General features: G+C 53.2%; 1 protein-coding gene across 1 annotated transcript in view; it reads right to left on the bottom strand.

The window, feature by feature from the left end:
• Positions 1-14,966, bottom strand: part of FBN3 (fibrillin 3) — a 60,096-nt gene that overhangs the window by 4,668 nt on the left and 40,462 nt on the right. Inside the window, exons 49-64 of the mRNA XM_060094481.1 lie at positions 13,657-13,785; positions 13,039-13,158; positions 12,190-12,315; positions 11,369-11,521; positions 11,159-11,224; positions 10,815-10,940; positions 10,293-10,412; positions 10,048-10,170; positions 9,091-9,225; positions 8,804-8,929; positions 7,693-7,899; positions 7,077-7,202; positions 6,402-6,524; positions 6,110-6,226; positions 1,166-1,294; positions 958-1,077 (exon numbers count right to left, since the gene is read on the bottom strand). Of these exons, the coding sequence (XP_059950464.1) occupies positions 958-1,077; positions 1,166-1,294; positions 6,110-6,226; positions 6,402-6,524; positions 7,077-7,202; positions 7,693-7,899; positions 8,804-8,929; positions 9,091-9,225; positions 10,048-10,170; positions 10,293-10,412; positions 10,815-10,940; positions 11,159-11,224; positions 11,369-11,521; positions 12,190-12,315; positions 13,039-13,158; positions 13,657-13,785 (2,046 nt within the window). The remainder of the gene's footprint in view (positions 1-957; positions 1,078-1,165; positions 1,295-6,109; positions 6,227-6,401; positions 6,525-7,076; positions 7,203-7,692; positions 7,900-8,803; positions 8,930-9,090; positions 9,226-10,047; positions 10,171-10,292; positions 10,413-10,814; positions 10,941-11,158; positions 11,225-11,368; positions 11,522-12,189; positions 12,316-13,038; positions 13,159-13,656; positions 13,786-14,966) is intronic.

Here is a 14,966-nt window from a genome sequence, read left to right as displayed (position 1 = left end):
CCACTGGCCTAATTAATCCCTGTCTCCCCCGAAGGACTGGACAATGGGAGGGCAGGGATGGAGTCTGATCTCAGCTCACTTCTGTATCCACGGGTCCTGGGCAAACCATCGCCGAAGGAATGAATAACTAATGTGGAGCAGCCTGAGAAACAGGGATTGGCAGCAGAGGCAATGGTCTGCAGGGTCCCCAGGGGACAAATGCCGAGGGACAGAGGAAAAGATGGAGAACTTAGCTGAGGACCCACCAGGAGGGGCAGGAGGACGAGCTGGAGAGAAGGCAGTGCCGAGGCAGTGGGAGGGAGGGGAAAGCTGAGTCACAGAGGCCGTGGGTGGAGAGTCCAGGAGGGGCAGGCAGTGGTGCCCAGAGCAGAGGAGGTGGAAGGTGAAATATGAGGAGGGGTGATGGAGAGGATGCAGGAGAGTGGTCCCTACATGCGTACAGAGTGAAGGCCAGACTGCAGAGGAGGAACAAAGACAGGTGGTGAGGACGAGGCTGTCATTGGGAGGCCCCGGAGCAGCAAACAGAAGGGTGCAGTGGGCAAGGTTGGAGGGGAGACAGAAGGCTAGTCCCCCAAACCAAGGGTGCCTGCAACAGCTATGACAAAAGATGCAGCATGCACGCACCCATTTCCGTTGCCACATCCATGGCAGACGTCACTAATCAATCCCAGCACCCCTTTCCCAGTGATCACTGATACCGTCTCAGAATCTTTCTCCACTGAGCCCTCCAGACCATCACTCCCTAAGAAACGGCCACCACTTTGCCAGGCTGACTCTGCAGACCCTTGACTCCCCAGCCTGCCCAGCAGCAGGGAACTAACTACCTTCCAGACCAGCCCATCGGACCTTGAGGTACTTGTGCTTATCACAACATCCTGCCATGGGGGTGGTTCCCAGTCTCCCGCTTTGGACAGATTCTGGTGGGGGGTCGGCTTCCTCCCAGCCCCCACCACTCACCCACACACTGGCCCCACTGGGAGTGTGGGGTGAAGCCCTGGGGGCAGCCACAGCGGTAACCCCCCAGCTCGTTCTGGCAGCCGTGCTGGCAGCGATGAGGCCCGTCACATTCATCCACATCTGTGAGATGCCGAGAGGAGAGAAGGCTTGCCAGGCGGCCCTCAGGACCACCCCCAGGGCCTAGACCCCACCCAAAGCCTGGTTCTACCTTTGCAGCCATGGCCTGAGCTGTCCAGGGTGAAGCCTTGATAGCACTCACAGCTGAAGCTGCCTGGGGCATTGTGGCAGTGTCCACGGGTGCCACATGGGCCAGGCTGGGCCAAGCACTCGTCATTGTCTGCAGAGGACATAGAATGGGCAGAACATAGAACCTTCTGGTTATGGGGTTCATGTCAGGCACCACGATACCAGGCCTACCACCTGATCAACTGTTCCAGGCAAATCTTTTATATATATATATATATACACACACACACATATTTTTTGGCTGCACCATGCAGCTTGCAGGATCTTAGTTCCCAGACCAGGGATTGAACACACAGCCCCGGCATTGGAAGCGTGGAGTCTCAACCACTGGACAGCCAGGTAAGTCCCCCAGGCAAATCTTAACCTCTCTGGGCCTCAGTTTCCCTCTCTGTGAAAGGAGATCCATAACAGTTCCCACTTCACAGAACTGTCACAAACACTTGAGATCACGCACATATAGGACTTTGAATCTCATCTCTACCACCTCAGTGCTGTGTGACGTAGGGCAACCGACTTACCCTCTCTGTGCCTCAGTTTTGTCAGCTGTAGCATGGAGATGATAATATCTACCTCATTGTGTTTTGTAAGAATTAAATTAACCTAATCACATGAAGCACTGGGACAGTGCTCAACCTAAGAGTAAAAGATTAACAAAACCCCTTTTCCTTCTCTGTGGGAAAATGACCTGGGGTAACTGTTGCACTCTGTCCTTATGGAAACCTGACAATTGTGGGATGTCAGCCAGAGTTATGGATTGAATGTGTGTGTCCCCCCCACCCCACTCCCAATGCCACCACTGCCAAATTCCCACGTTGAAACCCTAACCCCCAGAGTGATGGTATTAGGAGGCGAGACCTTTGGGAAGTGATTAGGGTTAGAAGAAGTCATGAGGGTGGGGCCCTCCTGATGAGATTGGTGCCCTTAAAAGAAGAGACACCAAAGAGCTTTACTCTTGTTCTCTCCCTACCATGTGGGGACACAGGAGGAAGGTGGCCGTATGCAAGCCAGGAAGAGGCCCTCATCAGAACCTGACCCTGTTAGCATGTTAATCTTGGACTTAGAGCCTCCAGACTGTGAGCAATGTCTGTTTTTTAAGCCACCCAGTCTATGATATTTTGTCATGGCAGCCCGAGCTAAGACAGGCCTAGTTATCAGGCAACATTGCTAAGGTGGTCATGGCCCATGGTGGTAAATTGCACTGGGATTGGGGTCATGGAGAATGAACCATACATTTCTAGGGGGAACCCTAATTTAGGCTTCCTTGACTATGCAGGGTTTTTTTTAAGTTTTAAAAATTTATTTTACTGAAGTATAGTTGATTTACAATGTTGTGTTTAGTTTCTGGTGTACAGCAAAGTGATTCAGTTATACATAAATATATTCTTTTCCATTATGGTTTATTGAGTGATATTGAATATATCAATACTTCACTGTGCTATACAGTAGGACCTTGTTGTTTATCCATTCTATATATAGTAGTTTGTATCTGCTAGTCCCAAACTCCCACTCCATCCCTCCCCTCCCCCTTGGCAACCACAGGTCTGTTCTCTATGTCTGTGAGTTCGTTTCTGTTTTGTAAATAAGTTCATTTGTGTTATATTTTAGAGTCCACATATAAGTAATATCATATGTTATTTGTCTTTGTCTGACTTACTTCACTTAGTATGATAATCTCTTGGTCCATCCATGTTGCAGCAAATGGCATTATTTCATACTTTTTTATGGCTGAGTGGTATTCCACTGTATATATACACACCACATCTTCTTTATTGAGTATGGAGATTCTTGACACCAGGCACATCCCTGGAATCTCTCTTGGATACAAGAGGCATTGGGACATGGGGCTTCTAAGCCTCTGTGTGCACACGCATACAGCTGCACACACACAAATGCCATAGTAAGGGTCCTCACCTTAGGAAGGAGGGAAAATAACTTGACTGTACAGAAAAAGGAGAAATGCCAGTCATTTCGTGGCTAGGAATGCTCACTCCTCCCACAGATATGCATATGGCTCACTCCTTCACCTCCTTCAAATCTTTCCCCTTTCAGTGAGGCTTGCCATTATTCCTGAAGCCCACCTAGCAATTCCACTTCTGGGTGTATTTATCCAAAGTAAATGAAAACACTAACTTGAAAAGATATCTGCACCCCTACGTTCACTGCAGCATTATTCAGAATAGCCAAGACCTGGGAACAATCTAAATATCCAAACATGGATGAATAAAGAAAATGTGTTATATACGTACAATGGAATATTATTCAGCTATAAAAAAGAAGGCAGGTTTCCCTGGTGGCGCAGTGGTTGGGAGTCCGCCTGCTGACGCAGGGGGCGCGGGTTCGTGCCCCGGTCCGGGAGGATCCCACATGCCGCGGAGTGGCTGGGCCCGTGAACCATGGCGGCTGGGCCTGCGCGCCCGGGGCCTGTGCTCCGTGGTGGGAGGGGCCGCAGCGGTGAGAGGCCCGCGTACCGCAAAAAAAAAAAAAAAAGAGAGAGAGAAAAAAAAGGCAATCCTGCCATTTGTGATAACATGGTTGGACCTTGTGGGTATTTTGCTAAGATGAAATCAGTCAGACAGAGAAAGACAAATGCCGTGTGATCCCACTTATATGTGGAATCTAAAAACAAAACAAGAAAGCCAAGCTACAGATACAGAGAACAGACTCGTGGTTGCCAGAGGAGGGTTTGGGGGGTGATTGAAAGGGGTGAAGGTGGTCAAAGGTACAAATTTCCAGTTATAAAATAAATAAGTCATGGGATGTAATGTACAGCATGGTGACTGTGGTTAATAATACTGCATTGAGGGCTTCCCTGGTGGCGCAGTGGTTAAGAATCTGCCTGCCAATGCAGGGGACACTGGGTTCCAGCCCTGATCTGGGAAGATCCCACATGCCACAGAGCAACTAAGCCCGTGCGCCACAACTACTGAGCCTGAGCTCTAGAGCCCAGGAGCCACAACTACTGAGCCCGCATGCCACAACTACTGAAGCCCACGTGCCTAGAGCCCATGCTCCGCAACAAGAGAAGCCACCACAGTGAGAAGCCCGCGCACCGCAACAAAGAGTAGTCCCCGCTCGCCACAACTAGAGAAAGCCTGTGCACAGCAATGAAGACCCAACACAGCCAAAAATAAAATTAAAATTAAAAAATAATACTGCATTGAATGAGATAGTGCCATTTGCAGCAACATGGATGGACCTAGAGATTATCATACTAAGCAAAGTTAAGTCAGAGAATGACAGATATTATATGATATCACTTATATGTGGAATCTAAAAAGATGATACAAATGAACTTATTTACAAAACAGAAACAGACTCACAGACTTAGAAAACTAATTTATGGTTACCAAAGGGGAAAGGTGAGGGGGAGGGATGAATTAGGAGTTTGGGATTAACATATACACACACAAAAATAGATAATCAACAAAGACCTACTGTATAGCACAGGGAACTCCACTCAATATTCTGTAATAACCCTATATGGGAAAAGAATCTGAAAAAGAATAAATATGTGTATATGTATTACTGATTCACTTTGCTGTACACCTGAAACTAACACAACATTGTAAATCAACTATACCCCAATATAAAATAAAAATTAAATTAAAAAACCTGTTAAGGAAACAAAAATAATACTGTACTATATGTTTGAAAGTTGCTAAGAGAGTATATATTAAGAGTTCTCATCACAAGAAAAAAATTTTGTAACTATGTGATGATGGATGTTAACTAGCCTTATTTCGGTGATCACTTTGCAATATACATAAATATCGAGTCATTATTTTGTACACCTAAAACTAATATAATGTTACATGTCAATTATATCTCACTTAAAAAATAGTATTAGGGCTTCCCTGGTGGCGCAGTGGTTGAGAGTCTGCCTGCCGATGCAAGGGACATGGGTTTGTGCCCTGGTCTGGGAAGATCCCACATGCCGTGGGGCGGCTGGGCCCGTGAGCCATGGCTGCTGAGCCTGCACGTCCGGAGACTGTGCTCCGCAACAGGAGAGGCCACAACAGTGAGAGGCCCGTGTACCGCAAAAAAAAAAAAAAGAATTATATTGCAGCCCTCCTGATTGCCTTCCCCTGCTTTCTACTTTTTCTTTCTTTCGTGTCCCACATCACCTTCTAACACGCTACAGTGGTAATTTGCTATGTTTGCTTCTAGTCATTCCCTGACAGAAGGGATGGTTCATGAGGCAGCAAGCTTGACCCTTGTGTTCAATTGCTGTGCCCTCAGGGTCTAGAACAGGACGAGGCAAACTGCTTCCCTAAAGGGCCAGGTAGGAAATACTTCTTACTCTGTGGCAACTACTTGGCTCTGCTGTCATAGCAAAAGCAGCCACAGACAATACGTAAACGAATGGGCATGGCTGTGTGCCAATAAAACTTTATTGACAAAAGCAAGCAGGGGGCCGGGCTTGACCTGGGGGCTGGCGTCTGCTGAGCTCTGGTCTAGAGCACTGCCTGGTACACAGGTGTTCAGTAGGTGTTGGCTGAGTGGATTCGTGGGAGCCTGAATGAAGCCACCCGTGTCTAGGTTCAGCGCTTGGGGGAGGTCTGGTTCTCCCAGGTCACAAGACACTAAGAAGTGACGGTTGGATTGCGTGAGCCCCTTGGCCTTTGGGGGCACCCTGGGGAGGCCCTCTGCCGAGAGACTCGACAGGTCAAGGGCGAGGGTAGGTGTCCTGGGCCAAGGTCAGAGAGACTCCTGAGGGTGGCCTCCCAGGTCCCTAGGGCAAGGAAGGAGACTGAGGTACCAGCTGCCACCAGGACGTAAGCAGCGACAGAGCAAGGGCTTTGTTCTAATCACCCGTGTCCCCGATGTCTGGCACACACTGTGCATTTGCCACTTACTTGGTGAAGGCTGGGGCCAAGCACCAGCCGCGAGGGCCGAGGGGACTCACCGAAGCAGGCCTGGTGGCGCTGGGTGAAGCCAGGGGGACAGCGGCAGGTGAAGGCACCGATGGTGTTGACGCAGAAGAACTGGCAGTTGTGCTGCCTGGAGGAGCACTCATCCACGTCTGCAGCACAGAGGGTCCCAGCGGGCTCAGGGCAGGGCCTGCCGGGACTGGGGGCTTCCCAGGGGAGACACCCTGGAGACGGCACCCGACCCCATGCAGTGGGAGAGTGTGAGATGCCCCTGTGGGGACAGGGACAGAACCCCATGGCGCGTGGGTGGGGAGAGAGGGACGTCACCTCTGCAGATCCTGCCGTTCTCCTCCAGCAGGTAGCCTCGGGGGCAGGCGCACAGGAAGCTGCCCTTGGTGTTTTTGCAGAGGAAGGGACATGGCGTGGGGACCTGGCTGCACTCGTCCACATCTAGAGGGGACGCAGCACTCAGGAGGGTCAGTCAGACATTCCTGGGGGCTCAGGGGCTGGGGTCCCCACCCCCACCCTGCTGAGGCCTCCTTCCTGGACCCCAGCTATTCAGAATCTGTGGGCTTACACAAGGAACTGGCTTTTTTTTTTTTCCCTGTAAAAAGCCAGAGAATAAATATATTTGGCTTGGCGGACCAGACAGTCTCAATCCCAGCTACTCAACCCTGCCTCTGTAGCAGGAAAACAGCCACAGAGGGTAAGGAAACAAATAGGCGTGGCCGTGTGCCAATAAAACTTTATTAACAAAAATAAGCAGAGGGCTGGACTCAGCCCTTGGGCAGGAATTTGCCGACCCTGACTTAGATGAACACCTGCTACACAACGTGACTGAGAAATCTTAGGATGCACCAGATAACAGGAGGAAAGTGGTCCATATGGGCTGGGGGTGGAGGGAAGAAACAAGGATGCTTTGCTTCTGGTCTCGGGTTTTCTCACAGGGGTGTGTGCCAGGCGCTGCATGGAGAGGCTCAGGGGCTGGGGCAGGGGGCTCACCCACGCAGGCGGTGGCAGTGGTGTCAGGCGTGTACCCAGCCCGGCAGTGGCAGCGGAAGGAGCCAAGGCTATTGATGCACTCGCCATGAGGGCACAGGTGAGCGAGCACACGGCACTCATCCACGTCTGAGGACAAGCAGGGCTCGGCTGGGGCCATCCCCCCTGGGTCACCAGGGCATGCCGCTTCCCTTGGGCCCACCAGCCCTCTCCCGGGACGCAAGGCCAGCATCTACTTCCCCTCCCGGCACCCCAGAGCTGGCAGCCTGGCCCCTGTGAACCCCACCCTGAGGCGAATAAAACTGCTTCCGCTGGACGCTGAGAATCCCCGTGGTGGGGACACACCCACACCACAGCCTCATCAGCGACACCTTCTCAGGGCACCCCGTGCACATACATGGAAGCAGAGATGGAGGCACAAGCATTGCACACCAGTCACACGCTCACTAATGAGCCCGCACACACAGAACAAAGGACACACGCACACACGCAGAGCGATGAACAGGCTCTGGTTCACGCTGGTCCACACACCTGCCAGCACAGAGATGCACACACTGGCTCACGGACTCTAACACCGGCTGGAGCACAGACACACAACCATGAACAGATCGCCACCCACCTCGGCCGTCGGCGGTGTAGCCCGAGCCATGGGGGCACAGCTTCTTGTGGGCGGCAGTGCCGGGCACGGGACAGAGCTCGCAGTGGGGGCCCCAGCCGCGGCCACCCCCGCAACAGCACTCGGCCCTGGTGACTGCCTCGCCGCCACTGGACTGAGCTTGGCACGTGGCCTGCAGCACCTCGGAGAAGCAGGGCCCTTGTCGGGTGTCTGGAGAGAACGGGTGGGGATGGTGGGTGGGAGGAACGAGCTGTCTGGGTGCCCCTTCCCCGTGGCGTCCAGCGGTGTTGAGAGTCTACACGTGGGCTCCCAGCATCTCCGATGCATCTGTGCCCGTGCATGGGGTGACATCTTGCAAGCTGTGGTTGCTTAGTGCTGTTAAATGCCCTCTCGGGGCTGGGGCTGGGCTGTGGCAGAAGCTGCAGACCCCAAATCGGAGAGGGCTGCAGAGGATGGCTTCCTGAGGTCAGAGGGCAGCATCCCTCTGGCCGCAGAGAGAACAAGGGACAGCGTGGAGGCAAAAGGTGGTGGCGTCCAGGACAGACAGTAGGGACAGAGCAAGGGGCGACATCCAGGGAAGTGGGGAGGATGCCATTGGGTTACCCCAGGAGGCTGGCTTGGGGGTCCGGGTGGGAGGTAGGGCATCGCTGAGATGAGGCTTGGGGAGCAAAAATGCTGAGCTGAACCTGGGGTGCATGGGGGATGGGGGTGTCCAGGAGACAGCTGGATACACACGCTTGATCTGAAGCTGCGGGGTGGAGACTGCACTTGGGGTCGGGGGAGAGTGAAAAGGGAGAAGAGTGGCAAGGACTGTGGGGACAGGGACAGACAAGTCGCCAGGACAGACGGTACCACTGGGTCGCCCTCCAGGTTTAGCCCTTAGGAAGTGGTGAACCTGGGGAGGGCCGGTTCCTGGGTGTGATGATGGACAGGGCAGGGGGAAGATGCTCTCATCTTTCAGGGGCTTTGACTGAAGGAACAAAGGGAAGCTGGGGGCGTGCGGTGGACACGTGTGTCTGGATTGGCTCAGTGACCCTCTCGGTGCCCCTGGCCCCGTCCCCGCCTTGGGGAGCTCCCAGGTGGCGGTGCCATACCTGGGCCTGGCCACACTCACCGTGGCACTCAGTGAAGCCAGGGCTGGGATGGAAGCCCTCGTCACAGTCACAGCGGAAGCTGCCTGCGGTGTTGACGCAGCGGCCGTTGGCACAGAGGCTGGGCTGGGCATGGCATTCATCATCATCTGAGGCAGGAGGGATGCGGCAGGAGGGGGTGGAGGCCAGAGTCCCTTGAGCCGGCCTCCACACCTCCGGGGTCGATGTCTGCCCACCCACGCCCTCTGGCTTTGAACTCTCCCATCCATCGGGGGCAGGGAGGCCCTGCATGCCTGAAGCCCTCCTGTACCTGTGCAGCCCTCCCCAGAGCCCAGCTGGGGCCGCATGCCCAGGGGGCAGATGCAGGTGAAGGTGCCGATGAGGTTCTTGCACATCATGCCCCGGGCGTGGCAGTCCTGCTTGCTGTCTGCACACTCGTCCACATCTGTGGGCAACCCCAGACCAATGGCGCTCGAGACCAGACACACCATGGACCAGCTCCAGGACGTGAGGACCTGGACTCCACTCCCCGGTGGCCTCGGTGGCCAGAGTGAAGTCCTTGAAGCACTGCCAGGTGCCCGTTCCTCCCCCGACCATCCCAGACCTCCTGGGAAGCCAAGGGAGGGGGGGGTCACAACTGCCCCCAAACACCCGCAACCCTTGCCTACATCAGGGTCTGTGAATCTGTCTGGCCTTCACTGTGGTCCCTGGAACACTGACTCTGAAATAGCTCTTGAGGGACCAAGTCGCAGGCCAGGGTTTCTACCCTCGACACTGTGGACATTTGGGACTAGAAAATTCTTTGTGGTGGGAGCCTCTTCTGCACACTGTAGGATATTGAATAGCACCCCTGGCCACTCGATGCCTGTAGCACCCACCCACCCACCCAACTGTGACAATAAAAAGTCTCCAGACATTGCCACATGTTCCTGGGTCAGGGGCACAATCGCTGTCCCCACTGTGCTACCCCACTCAGAGAATGTCCAGCCGCAACTGGAGAGGCCTCCAAAGCCACACTCACTGTTCTGTTAGATTGGGGAGCCAAGGGGATGCTAGCACCCCCTTTCATAACTATAAAAGCAGAACCACTACTCACAAAAGAGCACCCATTGCACCCTCACTTGCCTCAGCTCTCCCCTCACTTTATCACTTATTGCTTATTCCCACCCTTGGAGGCAGAGGTCTTATTTCTTCATTTTCTCTCGGGACCGAGGCATGGGGAGCCCCAAGGCCCTATCCATAGCCCGCCTGCCCATACGGGTCCTACCTCGGCACGTGGCCCCATCCTCTCGCAGGGCATAGCCAGCTGGGCAAGTGCACACGTAGGAGCCCTCAGTGTTGTGACAGCGGAAGGCACAGAGCAGGGGATTCAGGGAGCACTCGTCAATGTCTGCGGAGGTCAGTGGAGGTGCCGGCTGGGCGGGGTCTGCCTGCAGGACCCCCTGTCCCTCTCTCAGGCCAGCCCCCCTCATCCCCATCACACAGCCCAGGTCTGGGCAGGCAGGGTCGTACCCTCACAAGTCATCATGGGACCAGGCTCAAAGCCATCAGCACAGGTACATTCGAAGCCTCCAATGATATTGGTGCAGGTGCCTTCCCCGCAGGGGTGTCCAATGGAGCACTCGTCTGTGTCTGGGGTGGGGGTAAGGGGGTGGTCAGAGACTGCAGAGGGCTCCCACCCTTGACATGATCCTGTCTGCCTCCTGCTGACTGTCTACAGACTGGATAGGGCCAGATCTGCTGCACCTTTAGGCTGGACGCAGGGCGGGCATGCAGTATGTGTTCAATGAATAAGTGAATGAGTAAATGAGTGAGTGAATGAATGAGTGAAGAGCAAGTAAATGAATGAAAAGTGTGCAAATGCGTGAATGAATAAGTAAATGAATAAATGAATGAGTGAATAAACAGCAAGAAGGACAAGTGGGTGGGGGAGAGTGACAGGGGCTGAGCAGCAGGGTGCTGCCTTGGGTGGTGTCTGCCCTCCCTGGCTCCCTCCTTCCCTGGGAAGAAGGCTGGGGCGGGCTGGTCACTCACCCACGCAGCTGACACCTGTGAAGTCCAGGCTGTAGCCAAAAGGACACTCGCAGCGGAAAGAGCCATCAGTGTTGACACAAAAGCCGTTAACACAGACGCCAGGGTTCTCCGCACACTCGTTCACGTCTGCAGGTAGCGGAGGTTGCAGGTACAGCATCTGTCATGCCCTGGCCACACTCAGGGTCTCTTCCTTCCCTCCAGGGGGGTGGGGTCCAGGGCTACCCATGGGTCGAGGAGGGAGCCTGAGACTTGGGAACTAGGGTAGAGCCCAGACAGGGCTGGGCGGGAAAGGAGGAGACTGAGGTGGCCCGGGGGGGCTCTTAGCACGTGGGCGAGGGGCTCACCTTCCCGAGAATCATCCGGGCCTGGGACTGCCCCGTGGCCAAAGGGGCACAGCTCCTGAAAGGTGGCTGGACACCGAGAGGGGAAGGGAGGTGAGGGTCTGGGGCCACGTGCAGCCCCCAGGATGTCCCTGTGTGTAGGGAAGGCTGAAGGAGAGCAGATGGGGGCAGGCAGGCAGGGTCAGGGGACACTTGACAGGGGTGGGTGCTCACCACTGCCCTCCTGAGGACACAGCTCGCAGGGGTCATTCCAGCCCTCGCCGGGCCTCTGGCTGCAACAGCACCTGGTCTTGGTGGTGTTGAAAGCTTTGGGTACCGAGCACTTTCCAGCCTCGAAATGGGTGAAGCAGAAACTCTGCCGTGTGTCTGTGGGGTGATTCCCCAGAGAAAAGCCAGGAGGGCTAGCCACCCTAGTCATCATGAATAGGGTGGTCCTGACCCTACCAGCGACCAATCAGAACACTCCAGAATCACTCCATGGTGATTGGTTCAGGGACGGACACGTGACCCATACTGGGCCAACGAGGCTCAGCCCTGGGGTTTTTGCTGAAAATCTGAGAATCCCTTCCAGCAACACCCCACATTCACATCTGTGGGGGTCATCCCAGGCTGGGAGAATGGTCAAACCTAGCCACGTTATTCTTGGATCAGAATTCCTTTCCTGCAGAGGCAAAGTGACTCATTCCAGAGAGCCAGAGGACCCAGATTTCAGACTCCAAATCCTCGTTACTGACTCCCAGTCCTTAGCCCTGGACCACCACTGGCCTGAGATGTCCTTACAGATAGGTTGAGGTTTGGTTCACCACTGGCCCCCATAACAACAAATACTTGTTGAGTTGCCCTGCCCTCTGCCTTGTTGCCCTAACCTGGGAGAGAAGAGGCCAGCTCAGCCTGGGTGAGGCTAGCCCACACTGGACAAGGCTCCTGGAGATCCATACAAGAAACTGCAGCCCCCTTTCTGGGTGATCCAGCTCTTCCTCACCCCACCTCCCACCTCTTCCCTAACCCTGTGTGCTTCCTGGCCCCAGACTCACCAAAGCAACGGTGCCCGTTGTCAGACAGAACAAAGCCAGGCGGGCAGAGGCACTGGAAGCTCCCGGGGCTGTTGGTACAGGTGCCAAAGAGACACAGGTTGGGCTCTTCCAAGCATTCGTTGATGTCTGGAGGAGCAGGGACATGAGGTGGGTGGGGTGCAGCAGGCGCTCCACTGGGGTGGGCGGCCTCGGCTGCTGGGAGGGGCAGATGGAGTGGGGGGCCCAGCCAGGGAGGGTCCAGGGACTGACGCAGTGTGGGGTCCCCAGGGCTCAGGATTAGCTGGAGCACCAGGTGGGCAGTGTGTGTGTAGGGTCTTTCCTAGAAGGTGTCTCCAAGGTAGGGGTCATGGTCTGGAAAAGTTCATCTTTAGAGAGTAAATTTATACACAGCTAACTAAGACTAGATAAAATTAGCCTACAGTGGAAGAAGTTAGTTTGCATTGTACTAGGCTAGCCCATCTGCTAAGGCCAGATTGGCCCACATTAGCCCAGGCTGTACAAGGCTAGTCCAAGTGGATGAGTGGACCAGAGGTGTTCAGGCCAGATTGGTCCTTGACCACCACTCATCAAGCGAGAAGTTCCATGTTTGGTGCAGTGAGACCCACACACCCATGCTCATTTTATAGGGTTCACGAGGAAGCCTGGGGGCCCCAGAGAGAGAGAGCCCCGAGCCAAGAGAGCACCCTAATAACAATAACAGTATATGGAGCTGTATTGGGCACTGTGCTAATTGCATCTCTTCATTCACCACCACCCCAGCTGGCATTCCCATTTTACAGATGGGGGAAGAACAGAGGCCCGGAGGTACCTCCCTGGCCCCAAAGCTGGGAGGTGAGGCCAGACACTCACCGACACAGTGGTCACTCTGAACCTGGAAGCCGGGGGGACAGATGCAGCGGAAGGAGCCCTCAAGGTTCTGGCAAGTGCCTGGCAGGCAGGTTCCCGCAAGGCTGAGACACTCGTTGGCGTCTGGGGAGAGGAGGAGGAGGGGTCCCAGCAACAGCTGGTGGCAGGGGCTTGCCTGGGGCTAGGACCGGCACCTATGGTCACTGCATGATAGCCAAGGCCCCCAGACAAGCCTTTCTGGATCCAGAGGAAGGGCTGATACTCAGGAAAACAGGGACATCTGGAGAAGAATATTCTCGGTCTTGATGGGGATTACAGGTGGAGCCAGGGGAAGGGGAAGCAAAGTTCCTAATCTCAAGCCACTTATACACCCCTTTCATGGTTTCCATGGCATCCATTCAACATCTCTATTATACCATACTTCATAAAACTTAGAGCTTCAAGACAGCCTCACCCTAAACCACAAACCCTGTGAAAACATGGGTGTGATGTGCTGGTTTTATACCTTAAAATAAATGCATGCTTATGAAATGGAACCATGCTCACTCGGAAGTACCAACTGCAGGTAAACTTGGAGTAGGGGCTGGCTGAGATGGCTTCCAGCACCATGGTGAGACTCACCTATGCAGTTCTTCCCATCACTTGTGAGCTCAAAGCCATCCTGGCAGAGGCAGTGGAAGGAGCCTGCTGTGTTGAGGCACTGGCCAAATCGGCACACCTGCCCCACGATGGTGGTGCATTCATCCATGTCTGCAGATGGAAGATGGGCCAGTGGGGTCACCCACATAGCCTAGGGCTCTGAGCCTCCCTTGCTCTTCTGTTCACAAAGTTGAGTTGATGGCAATGACTTCAATTTACTGAGCACTTATATACCAGCTGTATATTAACCCTCCAACTATTCTATAAAGCAGACGCCAATATGAGCATTTTAAGGGTATGAATTTGCCTGTACATACTACCTTAGCTGCATCCCTCAAATTTTGTTATGTTGTGTTTTCATTTAATTCAAAATGTTTTCTAATTTTCTTTATGATTTGTTCCTTTTTCTATGGATTCTTTGGGAGTATATTATTTAACTTCCAAACATTTGGGGATTTTCTGGATATCTTTCTGTGACTGATTTCTAGTTTAATTCACTTACATTCCAAGGACCTATTTTGTGTAACCTCAGTTTTTAAAATTTTGTTGTTTATTTTATGGCCAGAATATGGTCTTTCCTGGTGAAGGTCCATGTGCACCTGAGAAGAATGTATGTTCTGGGATGTTCTATAAATATCACTCAGGTCTAGGTGGTTCACATGATTGTTCAGGTGTTCTATATTCTTACTGATCTTCTACTTGTTTCCTCTATTACTGAGGAAGGAGTGTTAAAGCCTCTAACTGTAATTATGGATTTGTCTATTTCTTTTTCAGTTCTATCAATGTTTACTTCATGTGTTTTGAAGCTCTATTGCTAGCTGCATATGCATTTATGATTGTTATGTCTTCTCAGAGAAATGACCCCTTAATCAATATATATTGACTCTCTTTATTTCTGGTAATATTCCTTGTTCAGAAGTCAATTTGGGGGCTTCCCTGGTGGTGCAGTGGTTGAGAATCCGCCTGCCAATGCAGGGGACACAGGTTCGAGCCCTATTCTGGGAAGATCCCACATGCTACAGAGCAACTAAGCCCATGCGCCACAACTAATGAGCCTGCGCTCTAGAGCCCGTGAGCCGCAACTGCTGACCCCGCATGCCACAACTACTGAAGCCCACGCGCCTAGAGCCCATGCTCCATGAAAAGAGAAGCCACTGCAATGAGAAGCCCATGCACCGCAACGAAGAGTAGCCCCCGCTCGCTGCAACTAAAATAAAAGCCCGCACGCAGCAATGAAGACCCAACACAGCCATAAATAAATAAACAAATAAATAAATAAATTTATAAAAAAA

The sequence above is a fragment of the Mesoplodon densirostris genome, chromosome 3, assembly GCF_025265405.1.
Source record: "Mesoplodon densirostris isolate mMesDen1 chromosome 3, mMesDen1 primary haplotype, whole genome shotgun sequence".
NCBI lineage: Eukaryota > Metazoa > Chordata > Mammalia > Artiodactyla > Ziphiidae > Mesoplodon > Mesoplodon densirostris.
Note: the sequence above shows the minus strand (reverse complement) of the source record. Positions and strands in the feature narration are given on the sequence as shown.